The sequence below is a fragment of the Asparagus officinalis genome, chromosome 8, assembly GCF_001876935.1.
Source record: "Asparagus officinalis chromosome 8, Aspof.V1, whole genome shotgun sequence".
Classification (NCBI taxonomy): domain Eukaryota; kingdom Viridiplantae; phylum Streptophyta; class Magnoliopsida; order Asparagales; family Asparagaceae; genus Asparagus; species Asparagus officinalis.
In genome coordinates this window covers 80,407,254-80,426,494 of record NC_033801.1, presented here as the reverse complement: position 1 = coordinate 80,426,494, position 19,241 = coordinate 80,407,254, and the positions used below count along the sequence as shown (strand labels likewise).

The 19,241-nt window shown below is 42.4% G+C and overlaps 1 protein-coding gene across 1 annotated transcript; it reads right to left on the bottom strand.

Moving 5' to 3' along the window:
- On the bottom strand, positions 4,640 to 5,071 carry LOC109821427 (RING-H2 finger protein ATL10-like). Its single transcript, XM_020387612.1, has one exon. The coding sequence runs from the start codon at positions 5,069 to 5,071 to the stop codon at positions 4,640 to 4,642; it is 432 nt and encodes a 143-aa protein (XP_020243201.1).

Here is a 19,241-nt window from a genome sequence, read left to right as displayed (position 1 = left end):
CGTACACAGCTTGAGACAGAGAGAAGACGACGAACATCGTTATCCGAGTCTAAGAGGATTATCTGACGCCGACAAGCGCCTGAAGCAAAACGGCGAATCAAGTGACCTACACGCTCGACAGTCAGCTCATGCGCGCCAATCAGCTCGCATGCGTCAATCAACACGTGCGCATTAATCAGTTCATGCGCGTCGATCAACACGCGCGTGACAATCAGTTCGTGCACGTGCGCCCACGCGGGTCGGCCAAGGCCGACCCGCGGCGGCGCGGGACGGCCAAGTCCGACCCGCGGCGACGCGGGTCGGACCAAGCCGACCCGCGCCCGCGCGGGTCGGTCATGGCCGACCCGCGGTGGCGCGGGTCGGCCAAGTCCGACCCGCGCTCGCGCGGGTCGGATCGCGCCGACCCGCGCAAGCGCGGGTCAGACTTGTCCTGCGCGCACTGTTTCGTCCCGGTTCGGTTTTGGATGGTTTTTCTTGAGATTTGTTGGTTCCAGGGGTTTCTAACTGACCTGATATCATCCCCAAACGTGGTTAGGCTGTTGTTAACTGAAGATAGAGCCAAATCACTTGTTCTCATCCAAATAACCGCTTCTGAAGCTTATAAATACGAGCTCGGGTCCTCCTTTCAGCAGGGGCGATTAATTATCAAGACGAGGAGGTGCTACCGGATTGTGGAGTCAAAGGAGCACGAATTTCAGCGAGGGTTGACAGATCTTGGCGAGTTCTTCGGCATAAAGAAGGAGAGTTCGAGAGATCCGACGCCCGTTCCCGTCCGTCCCTTGAGATTAGGCTTGGTCTTAATCTCGAGAAGAGCCATGATTTCGCTTGGTCGATTTCAGCGCTTCAAATCAAATACTTCCTCGGCGAAGGCGAAACTCTGCCGAATTTTCCATCAACCGGATCCAGATCTAAGGTCGTCCACGGATAAACCCCGGCACATGCAAAGATCCCACGCAAGCAGAAGACCGATAAACGATCTCTGCGTTTGTTTTGACGAGAGTTGTAAACTTTTGTTTTCATTGTGTAAAAGTCTTATAAAAAGACAATCTTTTTTTTGTTTTCATTGTAACGATCGAAGTTGTAATGAATACCGTAATGAATACAACAATTTTCGACGCAAACAAGTAACTTATACTATTTGCTTGGGAGCACGGTGATTGATAGAGCTCTGACGACTTCATTGCATTTGACTAGATTGTGGCGTTGTTTGGTGCTGGGATATTTGATTGGTGATGCCGTGCATAGGTTGTTGAGGAGTGTTTTGACCTGCAGATGGAAGCCCTTTGAGCACATTGGGATGAGCTAGACCAAGATGGATTTTGGCACTCCTATCCATCGAGCGAGGGGTCTTTTAGGAGGTGTTCAGTTAGGCATTTGGGGGCCTTCCAAGGAGGCATCATTAGGAGGTAATCGTTTTGTAGTTTTCGCAGTTGGTGATTATTCTAGGTATTATTGGGTCGCGACCAGTTCCCGTTGGTGTAAAATCCTAGAAGTCAACAACAATTGGAAGAAGTGTATTGGCAGAAAGGTAACTCGTTATTCTAGATTTGGTAGGGGTCCTTTCTTGCGTTTGTGCCGAGCTCACGGCAATAGGAGATACTTCATTGGTGTGGAGACTTTGGGGCGACGAGATGAGATTACAGTTTCGATGGGTCGTTCCTTTCTGGAGGAGGATCGGCATTGGTTGTCGAGCATTGGTTATGGAGCTTCGACATATTTGGGTCATCTTAGTTATAGGTCATCGACTGCTGCATTAGGAGTTATTGGATCTGGTGGAGCTGCTTCAGATTTTGGTCGGCGTCGGATATTTGATTACCCAATATTTGGTCACATCAAGGATGTGAGATTTGATCCGATTACACGTTTGGGATTCGGAGGCTCATTTGATTATTGTTTGGGAGCTTCTGATTCTGTTCTGAGCAGGAATATCACTTTTGACTCTCAGCAGGTAGAGAGTGTTGATCAGGTCGTTTGGATATCGCAGCAAGTGGAGGGTGATGCTACTTCACGTTGGGTGGAACTTATTCTACATACTCCAGATCATACTGCGTCATTTGGGATTCCAGCTGAGGTTACATATGTTAGGGATCATTTGATTTCGGATGCAGATGATGGATTGTTTTTGGATTCGGTTGCAGCTGGTGGACATGATTTGGATACGGCCATTGGTTCACCTCAAATTGAGGTGTTTGATTTGTATCAGTTTGGGGTCGCTATCAGTTGTAGATCCGTTGGCGATATTGGAGAAGAGTTGTAGACTTTTCTATTTGTTTGAGGGTCTTTGGAGGCCGTTTAGGTGAACTACGTGAAGACTTGATTCCTTGGGCAAGAGGATACGTTGACAGTCAGTTTTGATGCAGCCGATTTGGTGAGTAGATACCGACATTTGGGTGAGTGTTCGCACTCCCGTTTGGGTCTCGACTTATTGTGGATTGAGTCCGTTGTTGTGGATCGTTTCACTTCTTACTGGACGCAACAAGTGAGACATTTGGTTTGATCGGTGTCGGCTCAGTTTTGGAAAAACTTCGCCGAGGTGGAGAATTGTTGAATAGCAGTATTCCTAATCTATTAGGATTCTTAATCTATTTTGGTAACATGAGGTTATTAGGATTCCTAATCTATTTTGGTAATAGGTTATTAGGATTCCTAATTTGATTTGGCTTTTGGTTTATAATTCCTAGTTTGTTTATGATTTTAGGATTTCTATATATATGGAACAATTGGAAGAGAGAATTTAGGAGAAGAAAAATTGGGGATATTTGGAGCACAGAAAAGAAGTATTTTCTGAGCTATTTGTTTAGGGTTTTGTTTGGAGAGATTAAGAGCTTGTTGGTGAGATTAGTTTGTTCCTTCGAGTGATTTGTAATCTCAGTTTGTACTCTTTTTCTATTAGTGAAAACCCCATCCCCTTCTTGCCCCGTGGACGTAGGTAATTTGCCGAACCACGTTAAAATTGGGGTTTTGTTTGTGCATTGATATTTAGTTCGTTTGGCTCTCTTGGATTGGCGTTTGGTTTGGTTTCTCGACACAGCTTTTGGCACAACACAAGATGCATCTTCTTTTCATAAGCCCAACTCTTAGAAACTCCAAAGTTAAGCGTGTTTGGCTTGGAGAAATTCTAGGATGGGTGGTTTGTGAGGCCAGTCCATCAGATCTAATAGCGTACCGACTCAGGGATTCCGGGGTGGGGCGTTACAATCTTAATCTCTTCAATAAATTAAATGAAGTCTTATTTGCTAAAACTTTAATTATGAGTATATTCATTCTGAATTCTCTAACTATTCATATTACTTTTTTTAATTCTATTGCGGGGCTAGACTCGATGCAATTACTTTGAGGTCATCTAGGTTAGGTTTGTTCAATGAAAAATTAGGTAAACACATTTTTGGATTTCTTAACTTGCTTTTTATTAGAAAATTAATTTTCTTTAAATGTGATACTATGTAAAGGAATTTCTCGTAAAAGTTGCTTCTGTTTTAGGTGACTTGATCCTTTAGCAGATAAGATAAAATACTCATTTTATTTGTTACATTTACTAATGCATAGAATTTATTTGTTAGTATATTGCATAGACTGGAAGAGGTAAACACGTTTTGGAAGCAACAGTTTGGAAATAGATGTAAGATCAGAAGATGGAGAAAAGAGAGCATGAGCTAAAAGAATAGTATTATGTAATGGGATATAAGTGGTGTGCTTCGTGGAGAAATTATTGTGATGTTTGCCACCGAGTAGAACACTCCCCGTTTGGCAAAGGGTTAAGAAAGATGAGTTAAATAGAAAGATTAATGTACTTAGCTCATTCGATAATCCGAATGACTAAATTATTAACCCGTTAAATAAGTTTTTTTTAGCATTTGTGATCAGTTTTAGTATTTGGAAATAACAATGATTTTGACTATTCTCTTTATAATTAGAAGAGTTAACTCTTATTCCATCTAAATAGGAGTATTAGTAAATCCCTCATTTTGAGGGATTAACTCATTTTAATCTCTCTAGAGAGGTTAACTTAACCCTTCTATATTTTTTATGTTTGGCAAATTACGGAGGGTTAACTCACTTTAACCATTGTATATATTTTTTGTGTTTGGCAGAGTAAGAAGGGATTAAGTCTCATTAACCCCTCACTTAAGCCTTTGTCAAACGGTTATAGAATTGTGTTGGTTAGAGTGTTGTTTTTGTTATGTAAACTTTTTCCTATTTATTATGTTTCTCATTGTACTTTGTGTACAACGAAAATATTTGTTGCCTCCTGCTAGACAGTTAGTTAGGTGCTTTTCTATGCTTTCTAGATACCTGAATACTCACTGTACTTTTTAATATGCCGAACTGAATAACACTTAAATATTTTTTAATTAAAAAAGAATAACACTTAACTAATAACATCTTACGGTAGCGGCACCAATTGCTTGTAGATATTTATGGTCCGTTTGCACTTTTGGAGTAATTAAAAAATATATATACCAAAGAACAAGAGATTTATTAATTCTTTTTTTTTTTACATTAAACAGAAAAACTATATAATATTTCATTAGTATACCCACGTATTCAAACCAACAAAAAATCAAAGAAATGTATACCATCTTAGTACTCTCTAGATTACGCAATACCAACACACATACCTAGCTAAAGAACTATAAAACTATAGGTACTCCCTACGACATTCTGGGCATGTCCGGCGGGAGGACAGCCACACATCAACGCACTCCATGTGATAGTAGTGCCCACAGGTCAAGATACGACGCAGCTCGCCCGGCTCATACTGCTCCTGACAGATGGGGCACTCCTCCAACTCTGTAGCTATCCCTGTTGCAGGTACATAAGGAGATACCTCGAACATCTCGATCTGCTGGCGATCTAGCCCGCGTGGTGATGGTGATGCCAAAGCTGCATGTGCTGCCTGCATCTGGAGACGTCGTTTTAGAAGGCAATAGAAAATGCACCCTAAAATGATCAAGCAACCCACAATACATCCGACGATGGTGAAATTCTGCACTAGCTCCTGCTTCTGATCTCCCAAGTAAGTCACTGCAGGGTACCATGAAGGTCTGATCATATGTGATTGCTGTGACATCCAGAAAAAAGACCTTAGAATTATCAAGAGACTAAACAAATACTTGAAATTATTAAGAAAATAAATAAGATGTTTTTGTGGAGAAATCAGAAAAACCAGATTTTCTGGCATAAGTCGACTCATGCACATGGCTAAGTCGACTTATGGTAAGTCGACTTGTTAGTGTGCACAAGTCGACTTACGATCTGCACTGGAGTTATGTTTTTTCGCTCTGCCAAGTTGACTTATCAGGCCTGATAAGTCGACTTACGAAGTGTGCCCCAGTTGCTGTTTTTCTCTCTGCCAAGTCGACTTATGGTATCTGTTAAGTCGACTTACGATGGGTTTTTTGCATAATCAGGTTTCCTGTTTGCAGTCTGATTGGGTTTTTGTTTTGATATAAATAGGGAAACGATTTCTTAAGGTTTTTTATCAGAGATTGAGGAATCTTTTGAGCATTGTGAGAGAGAGATATTGTGAGCAAGGTGAGATCTTTGGTTGAGGGTTAGTTTGAGAGTTTTATGTGATTGTAATCCTTTGTACTCTCCTTGAATTAGTGAAATCTCCCCATCCTCTCCCCGTGGACGTAGGCAAGTTGCCGAACCACGTATATCTCTGTGTTTGGTTTGATTTGTCGTAATTGGCTTGATTTGTGCAAGAGTGTGGCTTTCTTCTTCCGTGATCACAAGTTCGTTGTGTGTGCGTGCAACGCTTCCGCATAGGCGCGCGACAAGTGGTATCAGAGCTCAGATTTCAGATCTGGGGTTTTTTGGATTAGGTGGAGGAAGATTCAGTTGGAAGCTTGGTTCTTGGAGTTCTAGGCTTTGGTGGAGTTAGGGTTTGAAGATGCCGTTGAAGATCTCGCTTTCCTCGTGTGGTTAGGAGTTCTATTTGGAATCCAATCTAGGGTTCAGTTGGGTAATTTCTTATTCTTTTTAAAGTTTGGATCTTTCTCTACAATTTGGAATTTGTGATTATGAGTGAAGAAGTTGGTGAAAGCAGCAAGATGACAGGCACAATTCAAGTGGGTTTTCAGAATACTAAGATTAGTGTAGTAAAATATGACGGCAAGATCAATTTTGGTTTGTGGATGAGCGACGTACAGGATGCGCTCAATGCTCAAAATCTGGAGGAGACCATCATGGTCGATGTGAGGCCACCTAAATATGAAGAGGCGATATGGGAAAAGATGAATCGAAATGCTTGCGGGGTGATCAGGTCCTGTTTGGAACAGGAGCTGAAATACGATGTTATTGGGGTGACGTCTGCAATGAAGATGTGGAAGATTCTCAACAACAAGTATCTCACGAAGTGTGTTGAGAACAGGTTGTACTTGCTGCGAAGATTATTCAGATTTCAGATGTCCAGAGGCACCTCGCTTGCGGCTCATGTGAACAACTACACTAAGTTGTTGTCGGACTTGGCGAACGTGGATGAGAAGATCACAGATGAGTACAAGGCTATTATTCTTTTGGGCTCCTTACCGGATGAGGAGTATGATACCTTCGTGCTTACGTTGCTGAACGGGAGATCTTCTATCACTTATAGTGAAGTGACTAACGCATTGACGAACTATGATTTGAGGAGGAAGGATAAGGAGACTTCCCGCGCTAGTACTTCAGGAGAGGCCTTGTCGACGAGAGGTAGAAGCTCATAACAGAAAGGTAGAAATAGAGGGAGGTCAAAGTCAAGAGGTCGTCACCAGCTTGGAAAGAACCAATGTGCATTCTGCAAAAGGCAGGGACATTGGAAGAGAGACTGCCCGAAAGTCAAAGAAAAGGAGAATAGTAAGAATAAGGGCCCGAAGGCCAATGAGGTGAATGTTGCGAAAGGCGATGATTCCGATAATTCGAGCTTTTCTCTTTTGATTACTCCGGAGGTGAACCATTTGGATGCATCGGAGTGGATGCTTGATTCTGGCGCTACTTATCATGTGACTCCTAGGCGAGATTGGTTTTCATCATTTGAGAGACTCGATGGGGGTGTTGTTGTCATGGGAAATGATCAATCCTGTGGCGTTTGTGGGATAGGTACTGTGAGGATTCGGATGCACGATGGAGTAGTCCGTGAGTTAAAGGATGTGAGATTCGTTCCTTAACTTAAGAAGAATCTTATCTCAGTTGGGGCTTTGGAGGCGAAGGGACTCACGGTGACCTTTGAGGATGCTGTAGCAAAGGTTACAAGGGATCTTTGGTGGTGATGAAGGGAGTCCGCAGTCATAATTTATACTATCTGAAGGGGAGCACCGAGATTGGCCAGGTTGCTTCGGCTATTTCAGAGGCGTACATGAGCAGACTTTGGCATTACAGGTTAGGGCACACAGGAGAGAAGTCATTGCAGGCTTTGTGCAAGCAGGGGCTATTGAAGGGAGCCAAGAGTGGAAAGATTGAGTTATGTGAGCACTGTGTTCTTGGAAAGAAGACTAAGGTGAAGTTCGGGACTGCCATTCATCAGACGATGTTTGGGGTCCCACTAAGATGGCATCACTTGGTGGTCGACATTGGTTCGTCACGTTCGTTGATGACTATTCTAGGCGATGTTGGGTGTACACCATGAAGCATAAGAGTGAAGTCCTAGATTTGTTTGTGGAGTGGAAGAAGAGATTGGAACTGCAGACTGGGAGAAAGATCAAGACGTTGCGATCCGACAACGGCGGCGAGTATACTTCAGACCCCTTTCAGCAGCTATGTCGAGACGAGGGCATAGAGAGGCACTTCACAGTTAGTCATACACCGTAGCAGAATAGGGTGACGAAGAGATTGAATCGGTCTTTGCTGGAGAAGATTCGATGTTTATTGGCGCATAGTGGTTTGGAGAAGATCTTTTGGGCTGAGACACTTTCTTATGCGAGCCACCTCATTAATAGCCTGCCTTCATCTGCGATTGAGGGGAAGACCCCTATGGAGATGTGGTCAGGAGAGACAACACATGACTATGACCTGCTTAAGGTATTTGGTTGCCCTGCATATTATCATGTTAAAACTGATAAGTTAGAACCTCGAGCTAGGAAGGCCATATTTGTAGGATTCAAGCGTGGTGTCAAGGGATACAAGCTTTGGGATCCAGTTGATAAGAAGATTGTGCTGAGTAGGGACGTCACATTCGATGAGGCTTCTATCTTGAAGCTTCCCAGCTCTCATCAGGTGGCCAGATAGTGCGGTATCCATTAGAGTGCCGACTGAGGTGACGCCAGGCGAGCACGACGGTGATGCGGAGGATACGGGTACTCATGAGCAGGATCAGGGACCGACGGCTCAGGTTCAGGATTCTATTGCGGCACGGTGGGACAATTAATTTTCTCCGCAAATAAGCTGACGACCACAGTGAGAGCCAACAGCTGGCGACCACAGTCAATTTGTACTAAATCCTGTAATGAAACAATCAATTTTTTCCGCAAACAAGCTGGCGATCACAGTGGGAGCCAACAGCCTTGCTGCCGAGGCTGTCGTGCCGCAGCCGATGATCAAGATCCTGGTGTTCGAAGAGGTCGAATACGAATTCGACCAGCAGAAATTCGAGGAATATATTTTCTTCTCCTCCTCCAGATCTTCTTCTTGCAAACGCAGGAAAACCGCTGCCGCGAAGAACGTGACTTCAGATCCAAAATCCAAGGCTGATGATCTAAACCCGAATGCAGTGGAAGATTCCTCTCCGGCCTCCAAAGAAACCAGATCCAACGTTCGTGATAACTCCTCGAATGTCAAGGAGTTGCCCGTTGAAAGTGCACCAGTGCTGATGAAGAGGGCTCGTCAAAGGCACCGTCAACATCTCGCGCGTCAATTTGCCAAGCCTTTGGAGCCTGTTGACGGGATCTGCTATGATGCGGATCTGAAACTCTGAAGGCGCAAAGTGTTCCAGCAACCAGCTTTGGGAACCTCCTCCCAACCACCTACTAACGAATGGGTTCGTGTCAAACGAACTCGTTCAACTCTTGAGGAGCGTATCCATAAGCGTCTTACACTGTTAGCGCAGACGAGGATCCTTGTACAGAATGCACAGGAGTTACAGAAAGGAAAGGTGGTCAAAAAACCACCAAGATCTAAGCAAGTTTGGATGTCAAAGGCCAAATCAGTGCCTAAGGCAAAAGCATACGAGGCTGCTCTCCGGCCTTTGTTAACTCCAGATCCTGCTCCTATTGCTCCCGCACCTCTGGTGAAGCCCTATGACAGCGTGGATCTCCCCAAATCTAGAGTCCCATGGAAGGATCACATCGGTTCTCTACCCGAGGATCGAGGAAAAGCGCCTGTTAAGGAAAGCTTGAGACCGTCGAAGGAGCTTCGAGCAAACATCCAGACTGGGGGTCGTACGCGACCTCCTAACAAATTAATTTCTATAACGGCCCGCTTAAGGGTGCGTGCAGAAAACCAGGAGCCCGTTAAGGTTTCACCCTCACAAAGGTGTGATTCCAAGCGTGTGACTCCAGTAGACGCCAACAAGGCGATGTTTACTCAGATGAAAACGCGTCAGACAGAAGAATACGTTATACCTGAGAATTCATATAAACAGCCGATAGGTTGCTCTGACCACAATATCGATGAGTTGTACTATCGGGCTGGGGGTACGAATAAATCTTGAAAGAGAAGTACCCGGGAAGCGGACTCTCACTGTCCGTGTATCGAAATTATCAGGGCAGTATTATCAGCGTGTAGCTACCCCAAGACTACTGCACAGAGGGTCTCGGTATTTAAAAGGATCTCCACCAGAACGCCCAGGACCAAGCCAAGGTGTTTCTATAGAAAAAGACCAGCTGCGCGAGATGACGAACTTTCAGAAGTCACAGTTAATATGGTGGATAAAGGGAAGTCAACGCGAAGCTTCAGTCCTCGTCATTTTTCGGACATATCCCAACATATAACTCGGTTACAGTCGGGAACCGTTAGACAAAGGGACTATCAGAGGATGAATCAAGGATTATCCTCGGATGACGAAGTGTTAGATGCCAACTCTACAGTCGCTTCTGACAAAACGGTATCCAGCCCAGGTCAATCCAGCGAAGTGTTGATGATTAGCACAGAGGAGGTCACCAAAATGGTTGAGGATGCCTTGGCCAAGCAAAAAGAGAACTTCATGTTCGAGATGGAAATGGCCATGATGCGAATGAGGGAAGAGCATGATCAACAAATTCGGGTCCTGTCCAATCAATTCGGTGAATCCAGCCGTCGTGACCTTGCTAACCAAGCAGGTAACGATTCAGAGGTGGATGAACGTCTCAATGCTGAGAACCCTCCCTTTGACCAGAACACTGGGGGTGGTCCCATCAAAGATAACAATACTAGGGGTGGTCCCACCGAAGATGACAATACCGGGAGTGGCCCCGTTATTCCTATCAGGAATCGTCTAAGATCTGATACAGACGAGGACGAGAAAATAAAGGACCTCAAGAGCAAAATCAACGCGCTGATGTCTGGCCAGGGGATAAACAGGACCAGTACTCTATCTCCCTACCTAAGAAGGTGGAATTCGATTCCGTATCCGGTAAAGTTCAACCTAATCAACTTCACGCCTTTTGACGGGAAGGGCTCGCCCACTCAACATCTGATCTACTTTAAATCCCACTTGAGTATGATCTCCGGTAATGAAGCCGTGATGGTTCGGTCATTCGTTGGCACCCTTCGTGGGCCTGCCTTCGATTGGTACCGCCGTTTCAAGCCTGAGAGCGTCAACAGTTGGGAGGACCTGGAGAGCATGTTCCTCGTTCATTTCTTTGATGATGACGCCGAAGTGTCAATCAGGATAGTCTTCGATGAGAAACAGAAAGATGGAGAATCGGTAGATACCTTCATTAAACGCTTTCGCAATCAGGCAATGAACTGCAAGGATCCCGTCACGGAGAAATTCGTCTTGCAGACCTGTCATAACAATTTGTCCATTAACATCTTGGACGTTTTGGGAGTAGAGTCGCTCAATACCTAGAAGGAGTTGAAGGTGCGCGGAGAGCAGGCCGAACGCTTCCTCAGAAGGAAGAAGGTCGAAAGAAGGCAACTGATGGCTAACCCTCTGAATCCGAGTCTCGTTTCCCATGATGAAAGGAAGACTTCGGATTGACGTTAATCTGAGTCTCTGATGGCTAACATTTGTTGACGTTAATCAGACGTCGCAACAGCAACCCCGAAGACAGCAGAAGACTTCGGATCCGAGGCTCCAAGAAGAGTACTCATTCAAGGACGAAGACGTTCCAACCATCTTCGAGACCCTTCTTGAAAACAACAAGATCAAGCTGCCACCCATCACGAATCAGGAGGAAGCTGACAATACTGCGGATCCGAAGTACTGCGCGTACCATAGGAGGAGCCTTCATCCCACCAATGCTTGCTTTACTTTAAAGAATAGCATCCAAACCTTGGTTGATGCCGGCGTCATAATGCTGGGATAAGCCAAATGAGAACGGCAACACTCCGACAAGTATAAGAGTATAAACTGCTCCTTCCTTCACTCCGACAAGTATAAGAGTATAAACTGCTCCTTCCTTCACTCCGAAGAGTATACGAGTATAAACTACTTCTCAATACTCCAATAGGTATATGAGTCTAAACTGTTTCCTACCGTTGATGGGAAGTTTCTGGAGAATTTTATACGTAATATTCTTAAGGATAACCCGATCATACAACCGAATGCAATGATAAACCCAGTTTCACGAAGAAGCTGGGGGTGGATGATTCATGTAACGGGAAGTTTCCGAAAGAAAACTATATGTAATTTTCTTAGGGATAACCCGATCATTACAAACAAAGTGATAAACACTAAACCCACACTGTGATTTTCGAATACTCTTTTGATGAGACGAGATTCGATCACTTCGTTGGATCAATCTTCCCTCACAAAATCCCCATTAGTGTCAGTCTTCCACCACAAAATCCCCCACCGATCAGACTAATTGATGGTGGGACCACCAAAATTCCTTTCGGTTGAATCCACTCAAGCTCCCGTTACGTCTGTGCACTCAACACTCCCATTGTTAGAGTCTGGACATAATACTTAGTATTTTAATATCCTGATCATTGATAATTGTTAAACCCCTCCGTGTTAAGTATTTATCACTTAACACCAGGAACCCCCTCTGAGTAACTTGTACAACTCAACACTCCCATTGTGATTTGTACTCCCACTTCCGCTTGGTCAAACCTTCCTACAGTTAGGGCCAAAACCAAAATCCCCTCTCGATTCCTCCAATGAACGAGAGGTCCATTTTCAAATCGAGTGATCAAACATTCTTACAGTTAGGGTCACCTCAAACTCCCGCTTGGTCAAACCTTCCTACAGTTAGGGCCAAAATCATAATTCACTCTCGATAAACGAGGAATTCACCTTTAGTTCGGTAATCAAACCTTCCGACAGTTAGGATTATCTGAATCTTTCGATTCTCGGAGTGGAGATCCCACTCCTAGTTTCACTCTTCAGATTCTCAGGGTAGAGATCCTATTTTGAGTTTCCTCTGCACTAGAGATAGAATATAAAATTTTTTCTCTTCGGTTTCGGGAGATAGAATATAAAATTCTTCCTCTCCCATTTTGGGTTCGTCTTTGCCCTAAGAGAAGACAACATCCTTCAACTCCAACATTCGTGCGTCATACGCACGGGGGAATTTTATCCCGAATCCTAAGTAGGGATAAGTCAACGCCTAACAAGCGTCGCCGGTTTAGTCTTTCACCGATTGAAGAAGATACCAGAATTCCAGTCTGGGGAATTTTATCCCGAAGCCTAAGAAGATACCAGAATTCCAGTCTGGGGAATTTTATCCCGAAGCCTAAGAAGGGATAAGTCAGCGCCTAACACGCGTTGGAATTTTATCCCGAAGCCTAAGAAGGGATAAGTCAGCGCCTAACACGCGTTGCCGGTTAGTCCTTAACAGTAAAAAGGACAAAAACCCACATATTCGACATTGTGACAGGTTGTTATTAATAACACCATAATCCGTGCTTCACACGCACGGGGAATTTTATCCCGAATCCTAAGTAGGGATAAGTCAATGCCTAACACGCATTGCTGGTTTAGTCTTTCACCGATTGAAGAAGACACCAGAATTCCAGTCTGAGGAATTTTATCCCGAAGCCTAAGAAGGGATAAGTCAGCGCCTAATACGCGTTGTCGGTTAGTCCTTAACCGTAAAAAGAACAAAAGCCCACATATTCGATATTGTGGCAGGTTGTTATTAATAACACCATAATCCGTGCTTCACACGCACGGAGAATTTTATCCCGAAGCCTAAGAAGGGATAAGTCAGTGCCTAACACGCGTTGCCGGTTAGTCCTTAACCGTAAAAATGACAAAAGCCCACATATTCGATATTGTGGCAGGTTGTTGTTAATAACGCCAAAATCCGTGCTTCACACGCACGGGGAATTTTATCCCAAAGCCTAAGCAGGGATAAGCCAACGCCTAATACGTGTTGTCGATTTAGTCTTTTACTGATTGAAGAAGACATCAGAATCCGATTCTGGGGACTTTTATCCTGAATCCTAAGTAAGGATAAGTCAACGCCTAACACGCGTTGCCGGGTAGTCTATTCGCGTGACAAAGACAAAGTCTACGTATTCAATATCGTAGCATCAAGTCTAAGGGAGTGCATTCCTTTAGCACAACGTCACATGCGGAACAGACTTAAAACAATCCGCATGTAAGCCCGATTCAAATGGTAATCGATAAGAGCACGTCAAGTCCATTGAGGGCTGAGGATTTGCCAAAAATCCTAAATCAATGTCTGATACACGTCGTTGTTTAGTCTTTTTACAGGAGAAAGACGAAGTCTACGTATTCAATATCGTAGCACTAAAAGGGTTAACTCTTTTAGCTTAACATCATATGTTGAACGGACTTAAACAATACACATGCTAGCCCGACTCAAACAGTAGTCGGTAAAGGCTCATCAAACCCGTTGATGACTGAGAATTTGCCAAAAATTCTATAAATGCGAGTCATTGACGCACCAGCTCCGTTAGTTGGTCTTGTGACTCGAGTATCCAACAACACCAAGATAAGATCTACACATGCAGATGAATCAGCTTTAATAGTTGGTCCTGCAGCCCCAACATTTGGGACCGTCATGCTCCAAACACATGCAGATGAATCAGCTTTAATAGTTGGTCCTGCAGCCCCAACATTTGGGACCGTCATGCTCCAATACCTTAAGAGCTTAAACTGTGTATACTCCAACAAACGTACGAGTATAAATTGTATTAACGTCGGGCGATCGAAACCCTAGGTCAACGCCGGTCAACACGTACCCCTAGGTCAACACCAATCAACGCGTTGTGATGAAAAAGTCAACGTTAGGCGATCCGAAACCCTAGGTCAACGCTGGTCAACACGTAACCCTAGGTCAATGCCAGTCAACACGTTGCGATGAAAAAAGTCAACATTGTGCGATTCGAAACCCTAGGTCAACGCTGGTCAACGCGTAACTCTAGGTCAACGCCAATCAATGCGTTGCGATGAAAAAAATCAACGTTGGGCGATCCGAAACCTTAGGTCAACGCCGGTCAACGCGTAACCCTAGGTCGACTCCAATCAACGCGTTACAATGAAAAAGTTAATGTGATGGGGATAGTCAGTTCTAAGTCAACTCAACAACACGAGCCAAACTCAACTCATCAGTTTTAGATTCAAGACTTCGACAACGGCCAGATGATAAACGCAGCACCGGAAGAACTTCAGCTATTTGTCAAAACATCGAATAGACTAAAAATCGAAGGAGTCAAGAATCGAAGCTAACTACAAGTCCTTCACATCGACTGAAGGCTGGACCAATCACATCCAAAGTATTCCAGCCTCTTCTATAAAAGAAACGCGATTGAAACACTTTGGAGGGGGTATCTGTAGGCGTTGAAAATTGCCTATAGCTATTCACAAACAGCTTGAAGCTAAGAGGAGACAATGAACGTCACTATCCAAGTCATGAAAGCTTGATTGACATCGACGAATGCTTGAAATGAATCGATGAACTATGTGAAGCAACAGAGTTTTAGAATAACGAGGATACGAACTGATCGGGAGTCTCGTGTCGCTTACAAAAGGTGAAACGCCCTTCGTGTCTCATTTATTCCACAGATGATCCAATTATGGGAGCCCGTAGATCTCCTCGTCGGCTTTCCAACGCATCTTGAATCATATAAATCCGCGTTCGGAAGAGGAAAATACGGCGAATATAAAAACAACATGCAAAACGGACTGTCTCAGCCTAAGCTAAGACACCCTGAGGTGTCTCGGCCTGACCGAGACACCCCAAGGTGTCTCGGCCAAGGCCGAGACACCCAAGGGTGTCTCGGCCAAGGGCGAGGTACCCAAGCGTGTCTCGGCTTTGGCCGAGACACCCAAGGGTGTCCTAGACCCTAAAAATTGTATCTTTTAGCTGTTATGCGGTTTTAACCGCCTGGATTCCCTGGAGCCTATAAATACATCTCCAGGATCCTTATTTTTTCAGATCTGGAATTTTTGAGAGTTGGCGAAGCCCTGCCGGACTGAAGATTAAAGGTGCACGAACTTCAGAGAGGAGGAGATTGATAGAGTTTGTCGGCATAAAGAAGAGGAGCTCGTCAGATCTGCAGTTCTCCGGGTCCGTTCCTTAAGATTATCCCGTTGCGATAATCTTAAGAAGAGCAATTATCTCGCCGTTGCCGAGATAAGTACTACGGTTTCTTGATTCCTTTGCGAATCAACGAAGCTCTGCCCGATTTTTCAGTAATCAGATCTGATCAACGATGGTCCACGGATATCAACATCCCCGTCACAGGCCAAGATCCCACGCAAGCAGAAGACCGATAAACGATCGGATATCAACATCCCCGTCACAGGCCAAGATCCCACGCAAGCAGAAGACCGATAAACGATCTCTGCGCTATTTGAAGAGAATTGTACTTTTGTTTTGTTTTCATTGTGTAAAGGTCTTATAAAAAGACTAATTTTTGTTCTCATTGTAAACGTCTAAAGTTTGTAATGAATTCCGCAATGAAACAATCAATTTTCTCCGCAAACATCGGGTTCTTGGCCTGAATTGATGATGGTTCTTGATTATCCCCAAAATCCTCTGAGTAAGAGGTTGAAGCAATTGTAGATTTTCATAACACTGCCTCATTGTGCTCTTGGACTTTTGCAAGTTTAGCTCACTTCATTGCATTAACAACCTCTCTATCCCTTTCCCTCACATTCTTCACTGCATGTTTAGCTCACATCACCCAAATCAAGAAATTCATCGCTTGCGTCAAAAGACTCCTCTCCTTGACATTCTCTAGGAGTCTTCTCATGTTGTTCTATTAGGTTCCCTTCAGAATCTCGAGGAACTATAGGCCCATGAAAAGGGAACGTAAGCCACCTTCTCTCAGAGAAGCAAGGCGAGGTGGATCTCCATGGTGCTCTCTTCCTTTATATAATGTACAATGTAGTTNCAAGCATCTTGATTCAAGCCCCAGTCATCCAAAGACGACCTCCACCCAATCACCGGAGCTTCAGCAATAAGCTCGGACTCTAGATATGTCAAGCTTGCAGTAGCCTTGCTATTACAATTGGATGATGAACAAGAAGCAACATCCACATTCTTCCCCCTTCCCTTTGCCTTTATTCGAATTATAGACCCTATAAGCTTGGATTTTTCCCTCTTCCCACAAATCCTCCTCTTCTTCTTCCTCCAACCCGGGTTCCCATAGAAAACACACTCTACTTTCATCACACTTCATCTTAACTGGTCGAATAGGAGTCCTAGCATCGATAAACTCCTTCAAAGTTACATCCTTAAAGCTTTTTATCATTATTCGCATCAACCATAACGAGCAAAGACATCCAGTCATGCACTCTCACCAAATGCTTCCTAACAAGAAGCTGGTAAAGCTCCCTAATTGCATCAGCAAGCGCCCTATTCTCGCTATTTCCATCCCTCTCTTCCCCTCCTTCAACAATCTCTCATGCCATTCCATCGAAACTCCCCCTCCTCTCCTCCGTCATCATATCATCTCTAACACTGATAGCCTCCAAACAACGATCCATTTCATCAACACTACGCTGTATTTCCAATCTAATTCCGGGAAAATTAATTCTTTGATCTTGTCGAACTTACTGATCAAGATTAGCTGCGATCTGACCTCTCTCTATAGTAGTCGCCTCATCTGCTGCTGCTATTGATAGGAGAACAGGAGCCTGAGCGTATCGTTGAGGTAATCAAACCCTAGACTGATCTCTCTATAGTGAACCCCCAAACTCAGCAGGTCAACTTCTGAAGAATCTCAACAGGTTTGGCGTGAAGGAAGGAGGACAGAAGGGGAGAAGAGGAGGTTTCGCCAGAATCCAACTGTTAGGGTTAGGACAAGGGGAGAGCGGAAGAGCTTGGAGCGAATGAAGAGCTAGTCGGCGATGAGGAGGGAGAGAAGTCGGACCCAGAAGTGGGGTAGCCGGAGGTTGGTCGTTAGGGAGGCTGCGGCGGAGGAGCGGGGGGCGGCTTTGATAGATTTGAGAGTTGGATTCTTGGATTAAAAGTTGAGTTTCTTGTACAATTTGAAGTTGATTTTTGCATTGACTAGAATTTGAGCACTTTTGGTTAGACAAGTGAAATAACGTATTAAAAAGTAAATCAGATAATTACCCTTACTTAACAATTTAATTACTATTTTTATGAATTATTTATTAGTACTACTAAATAATTATTAGTTATAATTAAAGATGGGCAGGATTGGTATTATACATATTGCTATAATACCTTCCTATTTTTCTTACTTAGTTGTGTTTAAGTTTTATTAAATATGTATATAAGAAATGTATTTACTTTTTTAATAATAGAACTAATATTTCGATAAAATGTTAAATTAGCATTAAATCATTACGGATGCAACAACAAAAGCCAAAAGATATACTAGAGACATTTATATCTATATCTATACTACATATAAAATAGAACTGCCTTGTAAAAATTTTGATCTCCCTTTTTGCCCTTTTAAGTTTGATAATTCTCAAATATATCATTAGTTGCAATTAATCATTCAATAATCATATATAACTCCCTATTAATAACGCATTGCGTGACTTTTCCAAAACCTTTGTTGCATTATTATTTTATTATCTAATTATGTTGTTTAATAGATTATTTGAAAATTATCCTAATTTATCTTCACATAATAATTAAAATTCTAGAAAAATTAAGAATAATAAAAATTCATTAGGTTTTGTCTTATGCCTTTAGGGTTTATCTCTTATGGAGGAGTATTTGTTACCTTTCATCGTATTATCCTTTTAAATATATGATAATAGTATGAAAAATAATTTGTATTTATTGTAATTGTAGTAGTAATAACAGTATAATGATTTAAATAGTATTTTTTAAGTTAATAAATAAATAACACTGTAATTTAATAATTATACAATTTAGTAAATTATTTGCTAATAATGTAATAAAATAATTATTAAATTAAAATGTAGTTAGTAATAGTATTATAATTATGCTACGTATAATATAATTATATTTAAAAGAAAAGAAATTATTTAATATATTATAATTATTTTAATAAATTATTACTAAATTATAATAATAATCTAAAATAAAATAATTAATTATACAGTTCTTTGTACATTATTTTATCATACAATTTATTCATTAAAATAAAATTATAATTGCTTAGAAATTATATTGCTATACAAGTCATTTCATTATTTTGTAGCTAACAAAAAAATTAAAAAAACATAAAACAAAATAAATATGCTCTCGTGCAAAGCACGTGCAATATACTAGTTAATAAAAAAAGATATTTATATTTAGAATGAAAAATGAGCATTACAGTTAGTTGACATTGGATCACTAGGTAAAAATTGTAGCAAATAGAATACCTGAAGGTCCTGAACTTTAACGGGATATCCTCTGCCCTCAACTTGAAAGATCAGCAGTAGCAAAATCCAAATTGTTATGGAATTTCTCAATCCCATGGCCATGGATCCCTAGTGAAAATGGAGCTGGAAAAGAAAATAAGATGGTCCATAAATTAGAGATTTTGAAAGAAAAATATTATTTTCAAGGAGAAGGGAAAAAAGTTGAAGAAAATGCTACATGATAAAAAAAATATGAAAATATCCACATTTTGAATGTCAATTAAAATTTAACTATCACAAATGCTACATGATAAAAAAAAAATGAAAATATCCACATTTTGAATGCCAATTAAAATTTAACTATTAGTCGCCCGTATCTTTTATATTTTGAAATTAGACCCCAAAATCTCCA

What these genes read in the sequence shown, in the direction of transcription:
- LOC109821427 (XM_020387612.1), bottom strand. Translation starts at nt 5,071, where the DNA reads ATGTCACAGCAATCACATATGATCAGACCTTCATGGTACCCTGCAGTG.